The following is a 17,183-nucleotide window of genomic DNA, read 5'->3' on the forward strand; positions in this document are numbered from 1 at the left end:
CCCTCGCCTTGGTCCATAAGATTATTAGGGAGGCACAGTGTGACTTTCTCTAAGGGAAATCTTTACTTTTATCCGACCTACAGTTGAATCTTATGTCTATATTTTTCCTTTGCCTTTTTAAAAAAAAACAAAAAACTTTTTCCCTCTGTGACTGTGGAATTTCCTGTTTGGTTTCTCTATAAGGGTCCTAGTACTTAAGGGGGTTGGAGGCATGAATAAACTCTAATCCTACAAGGATGATGGTCTGTCTCCGTCTGCCTTAATCACCGTGCGAGCTCCAGCTTGCCCGCCGCGTGGCTCTCAGGGGCTGCGTGAGGCCACCCCCCAGCAGATGTGCCCGCCTCACTGCCCTCCCTGCCCCGGGCCCTGAGGGGCTCCCGCAGCGGGTGGAGGCTCCGGGAAAGGTACTCTGCCCCCACGTGCTCGGCGGGAGCACAGACTCTCCTTTTAAGGGCAAGCCTCGCAGATAAGAATAACCTTGAAAAAAAAAAGACCCTTCAGACGCAGATCAATGTTCAGGAACGTTGCCAACCACTTACATCTCCCCTTTGATATTTCGCAGGGGTGTTATTTACGCGGGGAGAGAGGCCTCCTCCTACCCCAAACCAAATCCCCGCTCTGTGCCTCGGGTGCAGTAGCGGGTGGGGGGTTGGTGTGGGGTTGCTGGAAGAGCCGCTGGGGAAATAGGCGCCCCCCCCCCCCCCCCCCCCGCTCCTTGGCCAACTCGGGTCACCTTGGCAGAGGACTCCCCTGCCCCTCGGAGGAAACTTCCGAGGTGCCTGCGACCCGAGCCTCTCCGGGGAGTTCTTTGATCAGTTCAGGAGGTCTCCTGGGGGGGGGGGGGGGGGGGGTGACAACTACCCTGGCCCTTGGATCTGCCCGAAAGCAGAACCATCCAGAGGTCCCCCACCCCTGCCCCCCAAGCTCTGGGACGGCTGCGGGGCCGCGCTAGTCATTAATGGCCATCATCCATTTTTAATCAGAAAGATCACACACACAAAAAAAGGATGGGTAAGCGAATCCCAGGCGCAAGTCCATTTAAATAACATTCCTGGGGAAATCCAATCACTTAAAACGGAGACACCTACGCGAGGAAGCGCCCCCGCCCGTCTGGAGGGGAGGGCGCGACGGCTGAATTAATGCAGATCGGGGCGCTCCGGGGCTGAGCTCGGCGCGTTAACCCTTCCAGCCCCCGAGGGCGCCCGGGAGGACTCGGGAGAGCGCCGCGGGCCGGGCCGGGATGCCCGCGGCGGCCCCGCGCGGGCGGCTGCTGCCATCTTGGGCGGCTCCGGGCGCCCTGCGCCTGGCCCCCGCGGCTGGGCGCGCGGGTTTAAGGTCAGCAGCTCAGGGAGCGGCTCCGGCGGCGAGGAGCGGCCGCCTCCCGCAGCCCCGGCGCGCCCCGGGCTCCTCCTCCCGCCCGAGCGTGGCCAAGTGAGGACTCTCCGGCCGCAGGGAGCGGCGGCGCGGGAGCGGCGCGCGGGGCCCGATCCGAGCGCCCGGGGAGGGGCCGGCGGGTACGCGGACGGACGGATTCCCCAAACCCCGGTCTCGGACTTGAGCGACGGTCTGCGCCGGCCATGTGGGGCCCCGGGGTCATGGCCGAGGGCCTTTCGGTGGCGCCGGCGCCGCCACCGCTGCTGCCGCTGCTGCTGCTGCTGGCGCTGGCGCTGGTGGCGCCCTCGCGGGGCGGCGGGGGCTGCGCGGAGCTGGCGTGCGGCGAGCGGGAGCGCTGCTGCGACGCGGCCAACGCCACGGCCGTGCGCTGCTGCAAGCTGCCGCTGCACGCCTTCCTCGACAACGTGGGCTGGTTCGTGCGCAAGCTCTCCGGGCTGCTCATCCTGCTCGTCCTCTTCGCCATCGGCTACTTTCTGCAGCGCATCATCTGCCCCAGTCCCCGCAGGTACCCGCGCGGGCAGGCGCGGCCCGGGCAGGCGCGGCCGGGGCCGCCTGGGGGCGCCGGGCCGCCGGGAGCCGCGGGGCCGCCCGACGACGACGACTCGCCCGCGCTGCTGCGGGATGAGGCCGCCGCCGGCTCCCAGGACTCGCTGCTGGACAGTGGCGGCGGCGGTCGGGGCCGGGGAGGCGGCGGGTTCTTGGTCCCCTCCTGCGCCTCCGAGCACGAGCTGCGCTTAGTCGCGCCCGCCTTCCTGCAGCTGCCCAGCTACGAGGAGGTCAAGTACCTGCCCACCTACGAGGAGTCCATGCGGCTGCAGCAGCTCGGCCCCGGGGAGGTCGTGCTGCCCGTGTCGGTGCTCGGCCGCCCTCGAAGTGGCGGCACCGGGGAGCCCGACGGCGGCGAGGGCCGCTTCCCGCTCATCTGAGCGCCCGGGACGGGGCCCCTCGAGGACCACGAGGACCGAACTGGGCTGGGGGCTGCGGGAGGGACGCGCAGCTGGGATGGCCGTGGCCGCCAACAACTGCCTCGGACCTCGCCTGCCACCCCGGGCTAATCGCCCGGTCGCCAGGCGACTGGATTGGGGTCACACTCTTTCTCTCGATCTTGAGTTTCCCCGCGTTTCGTTCGGTTCAAGGAAACGGTAGGCGCGCGCGGCGGGGCCACCGCAGCGGACCAGGCCAGAGCGCAACTTCGAAGGACGGTCCCCGCCTTCAGCTTGGGTTCACTCGGAAGTGCCTGCTTCCCGAATCGGAGAACCCGTGAGCCCTTTAGTGCGTCCGGAGAAGGGCAGCATCCATTAGGGACGAGGGGGCAGGGACGGAGGTCCACTCCTGTCCCTCTCTCCAGGACAGGTCGCCGTCTCCCAGGATGGGTGGAGGGCGAGGAGCGGTGTGGGGCGAGCCGAGGCTGGAGCCCGCAGCCGGGAAAGAGCAGGTAGGGTGTGACCCAATGCCTCCCTTGAGAAGAACCCCAAACCCTTGCCTGTCTTCCTGGCCAAGCATGGTCACAGCTGATGGCTCACAGTTTGGTGGGGGAATACCCGTGATCGCCTGTTAGTTGCTGTACCTAATTTAAGATACAGGAATTACGTATATCCAAGACCACTATCTGTAAGAAAGTACAGTTGGACTTTGATTTTTCAATAACTGAGACTATATTTATATGTCTTTTATTTTTATATTTTTACCATGTATTGAACGTTATCAGGATGGTATTTCTGCAATTAATGGCAAGATAATTGTTTGATCATCTTTTATAGGCCTTAATGGCCCAGAAATGGCCCACACTCTCAATTATTGTTTAACAAAATGTTGGACATTGTTTCATTTACAACGGGGAAAAAGGAGGCATGAGCGAATGAGGAAACTTGTGACAACATGAAGGATACCTTATTTTCGCTATTTGAGAAGAATAAATTTTATTTTTAGTACTGTGGCATAATATATAACTTTTATAATAACTATACATTATGTAGTCTTAAGTCTTCATTGTATCATTTACTACATAGTTATATGATACATATATGCCATACCATGAAGCACGATACCATGCACTTTCCCCTCCATTTTCCATTTGGAATACATCCCACAACATGATACAAAGCATAAGAACTTATTGTGACTTGTAACTCTTGTTTAAAGCCATAATTGTGCAGTAATGTGCTATAGAAGGATTCAGTCAACCTTTCTTAAGGGGGAAAAAAAGTGTCATTGTATCAGTTCTACCATTCTATAAAATGTCCTTTAAGCAAATGGTAAGATATTAAAATGCATTATGTTAATGTACATATACATATTGTCTATGTACAATATACATCTGATATGCCATATAATTACTAGTGCTTATGATTATCATGAAAAGAAAAGAAGGAAAGCAAAAGAGGTTTCTCTGCTTGAGGAAGGATGAGTATTAACATTAAGAAAGATTACATACATGGACCTCACACCTGTGTGTACCTAGAAACAAATGTTCTTAGGATTGAAAAAGTCTGACAATCCTGCGAAATCTTAAAATATCTGAATTGTTTTAGAAGAGGATGGTTTACTCTAAACTTTCAAAAGCTAATGACCCTCTCCTTAATATCCTCTGAAGTGTATTAAAACAGAAAAACATTAAAATCTTTCTCTGTGCAAATTTTATCAGATGTGTGACTGTATGGTGTTGTATTAAAATGTGAAATGTGTATCTTTGTCATCTAAAAGCAGTTTTAAGCTGGGAATTGGCAAAAGCATCAGGAGCTGAGACAATATCTATTGAGAATGGTACATGATTTAATGAAATCATGTTATATTGAATAATCACATATATTTATGTTTCTCAAACAGTGTAAATTTTAGTTACATGTGACTATCAATACTACCCACCAATCAAACTGGAAACTTGCCATATTCTTTTAAATGATTTATCCTTTGAGATTACACTGTTTTAGACACTTCCTAAAATTCACCCATATCTGAAACGTCAACATAAACATCCAAGTATCAGCATATAAGGTATATCCTATATGTTGTTGCTACTAACATCTTGAACTTTACAGCAAAACCTTATTAAAAACACACTTATAATCTGGATCAAGTATATTTCCCTGTGTGAACTATGGAACGCTTCTTTCCCTAAAAAATTCAGAATGTCTATAATGTAATACCAATCATGTAATGAGGTTCTCCTGGTTTTTAAAATTACAAATTTTCCATTTGTTTTTCCCCTGTACATCACACAAGCTTCTATTCACATCCCCCAGTTGAATAAAAATGAATTCAACTCCACTTTGTGGGGGTTTTCTGGTTTGTTTGATTTTGCATTTCATTGATTTACCAGACACAATTTGTTCAGGCATAATTTTGTAGGGAAAAAAATCTCAAGAACTATTTTTATTAGTGTATTATCAACATGTCTCATGGTAATACACATATATGGAATATATCATGTTAATACACACAGAATGTATGTGTTCACAGTGCTAGAATACCTGGATAGAAACATTTTTAAAGTGCTAAGGTCAGTATCTGGGTGTTCAGTTTTACAGATTTCACCTGGAAGTTATTTATTACATAGGACCAGTAGAAAATAGAAATGTAGAAAATAGTTACTAGTGTAGAAACTACTTATTCTCTTGTGTGTGTGTGTGTGTGTGTGTATGTGTGTGTGTGTGTGTGTTATACTGTGGAGGGAAGTGTGTGACTGATAATTTTTGCAAGGCTGCTTGCTACATATGTACACATTTTAACCAAAACCACCTGAGAGTATCAGTTCTCCAGTATTAACTAAGCCTTTGCTCCTGGCTTTCAATTATCAAAGTAATTCACAGATGAAAACATTTCAAGCGTATTTTATTTCCACTGACTTCTCATGAGAAGGGAAATAATGGTCCTGGATATGGTAAGAGTCCATCTGGAATGTGAGAGAACATGATTGATTTTCTAAATCACATATATATATCACCAGTTGCTTCAAAGCAATTTGTTATTGGCATTCAATATCATAACCAAGAGGAAAATGTCATCTTGAAGATAGAATGATAGTTTTAAGAAGCCATTAATTGCCGCATTCTGCAAATGTGAGTGTGCTTCAACCATGGAAAATGGCATTCATTGGCAATTGTGCCAAATGGCATGAGGTGTGCTATATAAGGAAAACAAGATTCAATTGTAAAGGCCAAAGGGAATATTAAGGAAATGGCCTCAACAGTTTAAAAGGCAATACCTTAATGTTGTCCAATACATGTATATGGTTTCTCTCAAATGGAATTAATAAAAAACAATTCAGAGCTAAAACTGATACGTTACAAACACAAGTATGGTGTTCAGATTTATACTATATTCCGCATTGACTTGTGTAAAAATCTCACAAATCATAACCAATTTGGATTTCCAGATTAAGAGAAACAGCAATGAGTTGTTTTATTTTGAGCAACCCAGCCACTAGCCATCTCTCCAAACGTGTAAGTTGCAGACAACCAATCAGCAGTAGAATACTGGCAAGTTTATACCTGACCTTACTGGTTTAGAGTTTACTTTTTCATTCTCTCGTCCATTGGCAAAAAGGCTAATAACTGGTAGGCAAAGGAAAGATATTTTATCAACCAAAGAATGAATCAGCAACCAGCAAATTGCAAAAATAATTAAGACATCCTATTTTCCATAGGGCTGGAAAGGATGTCTTCATTCTTTTTTTTTTTAATTTTGCCTATAATCGAATGTCAAATAAAACCTATACTTTAAGTAGCTATAGAACATAATGTTTTAATTTCTTTTACTTACAGAAATCACTTATTTTATGACAAAAAAAAATATACTGTAAAGAATATTTATGCTTGCCATGAAACTAAAGATCATCACATTTTCCCTCTTCAACTCTTCCGAAACACATCTCTTAGAATTCCAAGTTAATCTTTGCTGTGATATATCACTCTGGTTTTGACTTGGCCTTTTGCACAAAGTTTGTTCTTTGGATAAAACAGTCTTTTCCAAGGTGTTTCCTTTGTTTTCTATTTGCATCTGACTTGTGGAGGTTTCCGGTTTTACATTCTGATAGATATTCTGCATGAGTTCCTCTTTGGCTCCCTCTGGATGTGCTGTTTTACTGGGTAGAATAGAATACACCTCTACACCTCTAGCTTTACATTACTTTTATTCCTGCTTCTAGATTATCTTTTTTTTGTTTTTTGTTTTTTGTTTTTAATATATTTTTATTTCAAAGAGGAAGGGAGAGGGAGAGGGAGATAGAAACATCAGTGATGAGAGAGAATCATCGATTGGCTACCTCCTGCACACCCCACACTGGGGATCAAGCCCACAACCGATTTATCTGAGAAACTGTCAATAGTTTTATTTTCTGGGGTTCTGTTGGCTATATTTGGTTCATCAGACAAAAATATTAGAAACTTCTGGGTTTTCTCCTATTTTATCTTGGTCCGTGTGAATTTCCTCTTCTGTATAGATCAAAGATTTTACCAGATCAAAATTAATTTTATTTTCCTGGGTCTTAAAAGTATCTTCTCTTCAGTTGTAGATTTAACTTTTTTCTTGCAAACTCTATTGGTTGGTCACCTTTTTCCATGTGCACAGCTCCGGTTGAACCAGCCAAGCTATCAGATTCCGGTAGACTTATACCAGTTTTACTTCTTCCCTGAGGTAACAGTTTCTGTCTTTAGTTTCACAGTTTTTTTCTTAGAAGCTGTTCACAGGATTCTTTTCATCTTTCTTTCTCTCTTTCTTTCTTAAAAATATATTTTTTATTGATTTCAAAGAGGAAGGGAGAGGGAGAGAGAGAGAGAGAGAGAAACATCAATGATGAGAGGGAATCATTGATCGGCTGCCTCCTGCACACCCCACACTGGGGATCAAACCCACAACCCGAGCATATGACCTTGACTGGAATCAATCCTGGAACCCTTAAGTCTACAGGCCGACGCTCTATCCACTGAGCCAAACTGGCTAGGGCAAGCTCCGATTTCTTTACATTTATCTTTGCACGTTATCTGTTTGACTAGGTGAATGTTTAGTTTCTTGAAATTTTTGTTTGTTTTTTAGGGTAGATCTTGTTCTTTGACCAACTCTATCTTGCAAGTTCTTTGGCCACACACCTTCAGTTTCAGGGGAATTTGTTTTGGATTCATAACAGTATTCACAAGTATTACAAGAGGAATTTTCTTCAAGTCCACTACAGTCAACCTCCAAACAGTGTGTCTTGTTTGGATTCTGCCATAAGTGTTTGGTTCCAAGAAGTCTTTAATTGCATTTTTCTTTTTTTCTTGATGGTTTCAATAAAGTATTGATACCTGTTGGCTTCAGGTTTTCTTTTGGTGTTTTTAAAAAAGTTTTTTACAGCCTTCTACATTTTTTTATTGAAAAACTAGAGACCCAGTGCACGGATTCGTGCACCAGTGGGGTCCCTTGCATGGGCTGAGGAGGGACTGCGGGAGGGTTCCAGGGCATGTCCGACTGGACTCGCCCAGTCCCAATTGGCCAGACCCCAGCAGCAAGCTAACCTACCGGTCGGAGTGTCTGCCCCCTGGTGGTCAGTGCGCATCATAGCGACTGGTCAAACAGTCGAACAAACAGTTGGACACTTAGCATATTAGGCTTTTATTATATAGGATGTGTACACTCTGTGTTCTAATTTTTTTTCTCTTTGTTTTCTTGAATAGTATTTTTCACATCTTTTATTACAGATATCTTAGGTTTTTCTTGTAATTTCTCTGATATATCTGAATCCTTACTAAAAGGGTTTCCTGTGAATAAATTTTCAAAGTTTGGAATAGCCATAAGTAATTGTAATGTCTTTCAGATCTTCTTCTGGATGTACCTTAGAATTTTGTGTTAAGTTTTATCACACCTGTAGGATTTTCTGTTGATTCACATCTCTGCTTTGGGGTTGTCATGAGGTTCTTGACACCTGTCAAGTCTCCTACTTGACTTCCCTTTTCCTTAGGTGTTTTGTCTGCAGTGCCTGTGCGGCTGCCTATGGGTTCAGCCTTTTCCACATGCGTTCTCAGAAGTTTCGTGATTAACTATCAGTTTGACCGACTCACAATTCTCCCTGGGAGCTGTCCTAAGTTTCTTGTTGATTGTCTTCTCTTCTGGGTCCACAGTTTGCTGTTGGGTCTTACGCTGGTTCTGCCTTTTCCTTGGTTCCTACACAATCTGTTGATACCTGTGAGGTTTTCATCTTTTCTGCATGTCCACTTGGGAGGTAAGGGGTTCTGGTTGCTTTCGCTCTCTAGTTGCACGGCTTGCTCTGGTGTTTTTACAAGCTCTTTGCTGCCAACCAGGTCTCCTTCCACAGAGTCTGCATTGTCCTCAGTTCCCCCCGCAGTCTCGGGAGTGTCCTTAGATTTATACTCCTTCTGGATTCTGCTTTCAAGTGTTCCTAAGCTCTCTGCGGACATCATCGTCATTTATTTGCCCCTCTGGTTCTTTTGGTGTTTACAAGAGCTCCCTGATAGCTGCTGGTCTTCCGTGGGTTCTGGTTTTATTTTAGGTGCCCTCAGCACTCCTGTGAGGATTCTTAAAAGAGTTTTTGTTGGCTCTGGTGTGTGCTTTGCATGCTTCTAAGCTTTCTGTGGCAATCAGCACCGTTTATTTGCTCCTGTTTCTTTATTATGGTGGGAGCTCTCTGATACCGGCCACATCTCCCACAGTTCTGCCTTTCCTTCTGGTGTTTTCAGCAGTGTTCTGAGGAGCCTTAGAGTTTCTGCTTTGGAGTTTTAAGCTTTCTGTGGACACCTAATTTTGTTTTAATAAATACCTGTAATCTTTGTTATTAACAATGTCACAAGTTAATTCCTGAAATGTATAATACTACATGTGAGTTCTGGCAATTCTTTATCGTTATTTCTAGCACATTATGTTAAATGTCATTATATATAGCATGCTCTGAAAATTTGGTAGCAATTCACATTTTAGTCTTTCTTCCAAAGAACAAAACGTAAATATGTGCACAACTTTAGATACATTCTTGGTAGTTGCTGTGGAGGCGACACTTTTCATTTGTTTTCATGATGATTGTAACAATAATAACTAGACTTCATAGAATGCTTACTTGTACCAGGCACTGTGCTAGGCATTTTACATATATGATCTCATTTTAAACTCACAGCAGGAGCTGAGGATCACTTATCCCATTTTATAGATGAGCAAAGTGCAGCTCAGAGGTTGAGTCGTGTGCCCATGGCCGGAAAGTGGGAGCTTCAGGAGGTAAATCCAGCCTGTCTGTCTGCAGAGCTGGTCCTCTTAACCACTAACCTTCTCAACGTGGTTTCACCTCGTGAAATATCTTATCGTCAGGGCTGTGGCTGTAGCTACAGAGCATCACACTAGCATCGCTTTCTGTTTTTTTCACAGGCGAAATAAGGTAGCTATTATTTGTTCTTTGCTATTTTAAGGAAATATTATTAAAATAGAATCTGGGCCAGGAATCTTTAATAACTCAAAAAAAAAATTATTTGTGGGAATGCAGAAATGTTTCCTAGATAAAACCTGAAATGGTCAACAAAAACAACTCAACTGTTGTTCTTTTCCATCTTATTCAGCCAATTCCTTAAGCAACAAATGTGCCTCCTTCCTGGTCTGACTTTATTAATTTTGAAAATTGAAAAAGCATTTCTTTAAAATAGCTGGTGAATCTTGTCCAATATTTTTTAAAAGGAAAAGAAACAGATGGTTTCTGTATGCTCAGCATAAAAATGAGAACCATAGACTCTAACATTAGAATGAAATACCCCGGGCCAGCCAACACTGAGGCAAGGACAAAAAGCGCTTCCTAACTGAAGATTCTGTTGGTAGGGTATGACCGCTTGCTAAGACTTCAGACGGTGTGAGAGACTGGTTTACACTTGGGCGACCTAGTGAATCTCTGGGCTCCAGATTTACTAGTCTTATGACCATAACTTCTCCAAGTCTAGTTTCTCATCTGCAAACTGGGGAGAGGACTACCTCCAATGAAGTATTCATTTCAATGAATATTAAGGTAATGTATAGAAAGCACTCAACAACTATGCCCAGGGCATGAACATGTATTTCAAGTGGGAGTAGACACATATGGTCATCACTGGGTTCTTGGTGTGAAATTCAAATACACTTGTGGGGATTCAAAAACCTTTCCAGTTAATCATGGGCATTAACCATTTGAATTAAGAATAGAAACACTTTTAGGAAAAACAAAAATTAACTTAAAAAAATCTGTCATCTGGTCTTAATGGCTGGTTTTGGTTGAGGTGATACACTGTGGGTGAAAACCTGGGTAGGAAAAGAGACACTGGGTTTGGGCAGGCGAGGAAGGGCTAATAGTGGCAGACTGAATAAAATGGAAATGGTTAGGAGTGTGGATATCTTGCTTTCTGTGCTATCCAGGGAGGGCTCCATACGGTGTTGTTCTCGGTTCCCACGTAACTTAAAGGGAAACTTTTCACAATGTCCGGAGCCCTTGATGTCCTGCAAATGAAGGAGGAGGATGTCCTCAAATTCCTTGCAGCAGGAACCCATTTAGGTGGCACCAACCTTGACTTCCAGATGGAACAGCGCAGCTACAAAAGGAAAAGTGATGGCTGCTACATCATCAATCTGAAGAGGACCCGGGAGGAGCTTCTGCTGGCAGCCCGGGCCATTGTTGCCATCGAAAACCCAGCTGACGTCAGTGTCCTATCGTCCAGGAATCCTGGCCAGCGAGCTGCTGAAGTTTGCTGCTGCCACTGGAGCCACTCCTGTTGCCGCTTCACTCCTGGAACCTTCACCAGCCAGGTCCAGGCAACCTTCCGGGAGCCGAGACCTCTGGTGGTTACTGACCCCAGGGCTGACCACCAGCCTCTCACAGAGGCGTCTTATGTTAACCTGCCCACCATTGCTCTGTGTAACACAGACTCCCCTCTGCACTATGTGGACATTGCCATCCCTTCCAACAACAAGGGGGCTCACTCAGTGGGTCTGATGTGGTGGATGCTGGCCCGGGAAGTGCTATGCATGCGTGGCACCACCTCCCGTGAACACCCGTGGGAGGGCATGCCTGATCTATACTTCTACAGAGATCCTGAAGAGATTGAAAAGGAAGAGCAGGCCGCTGCTGAAAAGGCTGTGACCAAGGAGGAGTTTCAGGGTGAATGGACTGCTCCTGCATTCACTGCTGCTCAGCCTGAGGTCGCAGACTGGTCTGAAGGCGTGCAGGTGCCCTCTTACCCATTCAGCAGTTTCCTACCGAAGACTGGAGGGCTCAGCCTGCCATTGAAGACTGGTCTGCAGCCCCCACTGCTCAGGCTACTGAATGGGTAGGAACAACCACTGAGTGGTCCTAAGCTGTTCTTCCACAAATTCTTAACAGAACGGAAATAAGGTGGATGGAAAATAAAGTTTCTGAAAGTTGTGTAAAAAAAAAAAAAGTGTGGATATCTTGAGATGCTAGTGGGACAAAGGTGGGAAGGGCTAGAAAGATAGGCCACTGGGGGAGGGGATTGGGATACTGGATCTTGAGACTTCATAGACAGAAAAGCTGTGGGTGAGGACAAGGGCGAAGCAGTGGCCTTAGAAGTGGGTCCTGGAGAAGGGACATCAGGGCTGTCAGAGCAGAGGAGGGTACAGGCTGCCGGGAGAATACAAGTTGAGGAGGTAGAGGAAGGCAAGTGGAGCAGTGGGGACAAATGCATTGGCCCAAGGGACACTGAAACCCACTCAGGTGTAGTGGAACCAAGTCTGATATACAGGCTTCCATATGAACATTTCTGATTTTTAACCTGAAGAAGGGCACAATAACTGTCATTAAATATTTAAAAGGCAAACTTATAGAAATGAAATTAATTGTATTTTATAGGGCTCCAAATGATAAACTTCCCACAAAGATTTAAAAAACAACAACTCACAAATACATCAATTATCCTATCCATCCATTTACTTATCCATGCACCTGTTCATCCAAACATCCAGCCATTCTTTAACTTACACCAAAACTAGTTTAAAGTCATTTACAAAAGGGCACACACCAAAAAAGACCTCCAAAAAGTAAATGAAGAAACCAAGGCAAATAGGAAAAGAAGAGTTGGAAAATAAGGCTATTCCTTTGTTCTGGGCTTTTTAGCAGGAAATACAAAGAAAGAGACAGATCATTTAAAAGATTCTGGTTTGTAAATAAAAACTAGATGAGTTGCGTCAGAGCACCAATCTTCCTGGCCCTGAGATCTGGGAGACGCCTGTCCTGTGAGGCCTCATAAAGAGGACACTGTTATATCAAGTCTAACACATTTGACCACCTCTACACCAACTATGTTCCAGGGGCTCCTAAGTAGGAGAGCCTCCGTACAGGCCAATGGCATCAAAGTGCAGCTCGCTACAACTTTTCAAAGGGTCTGAATAAAGTAGTACAGGAACTCAATTCCTGATGCTTTGGTCTAATACCAAAACAGGTTATAATCTAGAGCAGTGGTTCTCAACCTTTCTAATGCCGCGACCCTTTAATACAGTTCCTCATGTCGTGGTGACCCCCAACCATAAAATTATTTTCGTTGCTACTTCATAACTGTAATTTTGCTACTGTTAATGAATCGTAATGTAAATATCTGTGTTTTCCAATGGTCTTAGGCGACCCTGCTAGCGGTTCTTCCACAAATTCTTAAGACCATCGGAAAACACAGATATTTACATTACGATTCATTAACAGTAGCAAAATTACAGTTATGAAGTAGCAACGAAAATAATTTTATGGTTGGGGGTTACCACGACATGAGGAACTGTATTAAAGGGTCGCGGTATTAGAAAGGTTGAGAACCACTGGTAGAGGAATGAGTGACTACATAACTTGTAAATTATTCTCCTAAAATGTTATTTCTCTCAGACCTTTTAAAAGCCATCTTGTTGCTTTTATAAATTACAAATGTATATTCAAACACACACGGACCCTAAAGATTCCTACAAAAAAAAAATAATAATAAAAACCCACACACAGAATAAATGAACCACTCAAGTCTCAGGACACGATATCAATATACAATAATCAATTGCATAAAAAATAATAAAATATGTAGGCATAAATTTAACCAAAGAAATGAAAGACCTGTACATTTGAAAGAGTCGGTCTTAAAAGTTCTCATCACACACAAAAAATGCTAACTATGTGTGGTGACAGATGTTAACTGGACTTATTGTGGTGATCATCCTACATAATAAAAGGGTAATATGTAAATTAGCATCACTCCGCTACGCCCACGATTGGGCAGCGGGAGGCGCAGGGGGCAGGACTCGGGGTGGCCGATTGGGCCGGCGGGAGGAGCGGGGGGCGGGGACTCACGATCGGCTGCTGCGCCGCTGAGCAGGGACTAATGGGGCCGGCAGGACGCTGAGCTCGCATTGCCAGCGGCGGCACGAGCTCAGTGTCTGCGCCATGGCTGTGCTGCGGCACAGAAGGGGCCTCCGGGGCCACGAGGCCCCGTCCCCGCCCCAGCCGGCTGTGAGGCGGGAGTTAAAGGGCCTCGGGGGCCGCGCGCACACGTCCCCGCCCCGGCCGGCCCTGCAGCGGGAGTTAAAGGGCCTTTAGGGCCCGGAGCTCAGCATCCGCACGGCAGGGGAGGAACCAGAAAAATGGATCTTTCCAGTTCCTGATGCTGACAGCCCTATGGGTGCCAGGGTCCTCCACCTGCAGCCCCCAGTCGCAGCCCATCAGCCCCAGTCACAGACTGGAAGCCCCCTGCCAGCAGTCCAGACAGGACCAGTGTGGCGCTGTGGTGGTGGGTGTCAGCGGGCATGCTACAGACATCAACTCACTGCCACCAAGGCCACCCCCCACACACTCGCAAGTAGTATGGTCCAAGGAGGTGACTCCTAAGGCAAGGCTCCCATGGCAGCTGATGCTCACCATGTCAGGTGAGGAAGCCAGACCTGAAAGCCCAGACCCCCGGGTACCCGAACTGCAGGGCGTTGTGGGCCAGGGCCCTGAGGAGGCCCCAGGACAAGCATCTTCCCAGAGGCTGTGCAGAAGGAGGGGCGGAACCTCTGGCTAGAGGCCGGGGTGAGGGATGCTGGCGTCTTTGCAGGCCAAGACAGGGCTGAGGGACACCACCCCCTGCACCCCCATGCATGAATTTCGTGCACCGGGCCTCTAGTTTTATAATATATACAAATATAAAATCATCATGCTGTACACCTAAAACTAATATATTGTTACTATGTACGCCAATGATATCTCAATTTTAAAAAAACCTGCCCAGCCTGTGTGGTTCAGTGGTTGAACATTGACCTATAAACTAGGAGGTCATGGTTCGATTCCCAGTCAGGGCACATGCCTGGGTTGCGGGCTTGATCCCCAGTAGGAAGGGCAGCCGATCAATCATTCTCTCTCATTATTGATGTTTCTCTCTCTCTCTCTCTCTCTCTCTCTCTCTCTCTCTCTCTCTCTCTCTCTCTCTCTCTCCCTCTCTCAAATAAATTAAAAATAAATACATAAATAAAGGCACCTCCCAAGCTGGGGGTACTATAGATTCTGGGACCAAGTTGTCAACGCTCATGACCTCACATTTACTGCTTATTAGGGCTGATTCCAGTTGAACTGCCTGACATCTCTATGCCTCAATTTCTTCTGAGAAGGAAACTAAAAGCAGTACATCAGAGGGTAAAGCTCTTAGAGCCTGGCACCCAGTAAAGGTTACATATCAGGTGGTTGGCATTGTCACTGCAAATGGATTTGGGAGCGAGGAGGGGTCAAAGCTATCTGAGGCCATAAAAAAGTTCTCTGCATTGAGCTCTGAGGAACTCCTGCGTTCCAGAATGTGTCAGAAGCGGACCTCTAATAGTTATCAAAAGCCCTATAAGTACATAGCCTTAATTCAGCAGTTAAATCCCAACTAGAAATCTATCCCATGGAAATAATCAGGTCCTATGCAAAGATCTGATTACAGGGAAACCCGTTGAAGCACTGGTATAAATTATCCCATGTTGATTAAAGAAATTCTGTTCTATCCATTCAAAGTGGGATTCTGCAGCCTTTAAACTATGACAAAACATCTATTGGCGAGTGGAAGTGGCCAGGGAGAGGTCATTGGGGAAAAAGGAGACATGTAATACTTTAAACAATAAAGAATTTTTAAAAACAGCTATTAATATGGAAATATGGTTATGATTTAATATATCATTGAGGGACAGAGCCAGTAATAAAACCATATTACAATATAAACACATGCACAAGAAAATTCAGTTTTTAAATCCATCTTTTATGCCACTGCACTGAAATACTCCAACAAATGTGTAGAACCGTCCCGTATTTATTTTTTGCTTAAATTTTTAATTACTTAAGTAACAACACATACATCTTCCTATTTAAAAAAGGAAAATATTATAATAAAAGTCCCCTCTTAACACATGACCCTCAATCCCTGCCCACTCCTCCAACTTGAGAGTTAACCACTGTGTGGTATCCTTCTAGAATAGTCTCTATATTTTTATTGCATATAGCTATATCCACAGTAAACATATATGTATAGTACAGGTTTGCACCAAACGCTTTTGTTTCTGTACAATTTTATCACACGTGTAACTTTATGTAACCACCACCACAATCAAGACAGGGAGCTGTCCCATCACCACAGAGCTGCCTCCTGCCACTCTGCATAGCCTTAAAGCCACATCCACCCTCTCCCTCTCACTAGACCCTAACCCCTGGTAACTGCTTTCCATCTCTGTATTTTATTTCAAGAATTTAATCCTCTAGCACATTGTAAATATTAATCTCTATGAAAGTACCCTCTAGCACAAGCATGTCAAACTCAAAGGCCAACATGGGCCAAATAAACAAAGTTGAAGTTTATGTGGGCCGCATAAAAACAAAAGCTTCAATTTTCATAGAAACGTAGGTTTATTTCGATAGAGACATGCTGAATACAAAGGGCTGAACTAAATGAGTAATCGTTAACATAAGATAATAGAGCATTTTAAGAAAAATTAATATTCTTTCTTGAACATTAACTTACCAGACACTGAATAACTGCACAAATTAATAACGCAAATAAACCTATTTTTCTTGTTCTCCGAAAGCACACACCAAACAAGTCAGTCCAAGACTAATGATGTGGCAATTGGCTGCTAAAATATTTGCTGCTAGTATTAGTGGAGAGAAATGGTGCACCTGTGCTTAAGACACAAAAGGGAAATGAATGCAACACAATTATAGTAATCAGTCATTAGCGAACATTGCAGTTCGTTATTAATAATTATGTGTAAAGGATATTGTAAAAATTAAGTTACGAAATTTTTATTAAAACGATTCTTACATACTGTTATATTGGCTGGGCTGCAAAAATATTCATTGTGGACCGCATGTGGCCCATGGGCCACGAGTTTGACATGCTTGCTCTAGCATTTAATGCTAGGTATGTGGAGTGTCTTGCTTGCAAATCTAGTTTGTTATTTTTTGTGTAGAAGTAAACATTATTTGTCACTAGCTCTCTAGTACAGTCCCAGTTGACTTTAGAAAAAGAAAATATACTTTAGGTAGAGGTTTTATTGCTCCTGAAGTGAATAATTTTAAACTCTCTATTTTGGTGATAATATTTCCCAAATAGAGATAGGCTTACAGCCACTTGATTTACTTCCACAGATTTATAAAGTGTTTTTCCAATTAAAAATTTTAATATGAACACTGCTTTACAGTGGAAGAGTATCAAGATCATTTTTGATAATCTAGAACATCTGGAAACATCTGAAAAATTGAATTGCTCTGAACTGTTTTGAAATGGTCTATTTTAGAAATCTCTACAGTTAAAAAGTTATGCACAGTGCATGGCGAGCACATGATCCACGGGTCACAAGTGGCCAGG

The 17,183-nt window shown here is 44.8% G+C and overlaps 1 protein-coding gene and 1 pseudogene across 2 annotated transcripts; both read left to right on the top strand.

Moving 5' to 3' along the window:
* Nucleotides 1–1,179: 1,179 nt before the first annotated feature.
* Nucleotides 1,180–4,592, top strand: LOC307093679 (putative membrane protein C3orf80 homolog). Its single transcript, XM_079761952.1, has one exon. The coding sequence runs from the start codon at nt 1,578–1,580 to the stop codon at nt 2,319–2,321; it is 744 nt and encodes a 247-aa protein (XP_079618078.1). The 5' UTR covers nt 1,180–1,577; the 3' UTR covers nt 2,322–4,592.
* Nucleotides 4,593–10,604: 6,012 nt separating this feature from the next.
* On the top strand, nt 10,605–12,164 carry LOC307094374 (small ribosomal subunit protein uS2-like; annotated as a pseudogene). Its single transcript has one exon. The product of its transcript is annotated as a small ribosomal subunit protein uS2-like (transcript).
* The last annotated feature ends 5,019 nt before the right edge of the window (nt 12,165–17,183 follow it).

The sequence above is a fragment of the Cnephaeus nilssonii genome, assembly GCF_951640355.1.
Source record: "Cnephaeus nilssonii genome assembly, chromosome: 3".
In the NCBI taxonomy this organism is placed as follows: domain Eukaryota; kingdom Metazoa; phylum Chordata; class Mammalia; order Chiroptera; family Vespertilionidae; genus Cnephaeus; species Cnephaeus nilssonii.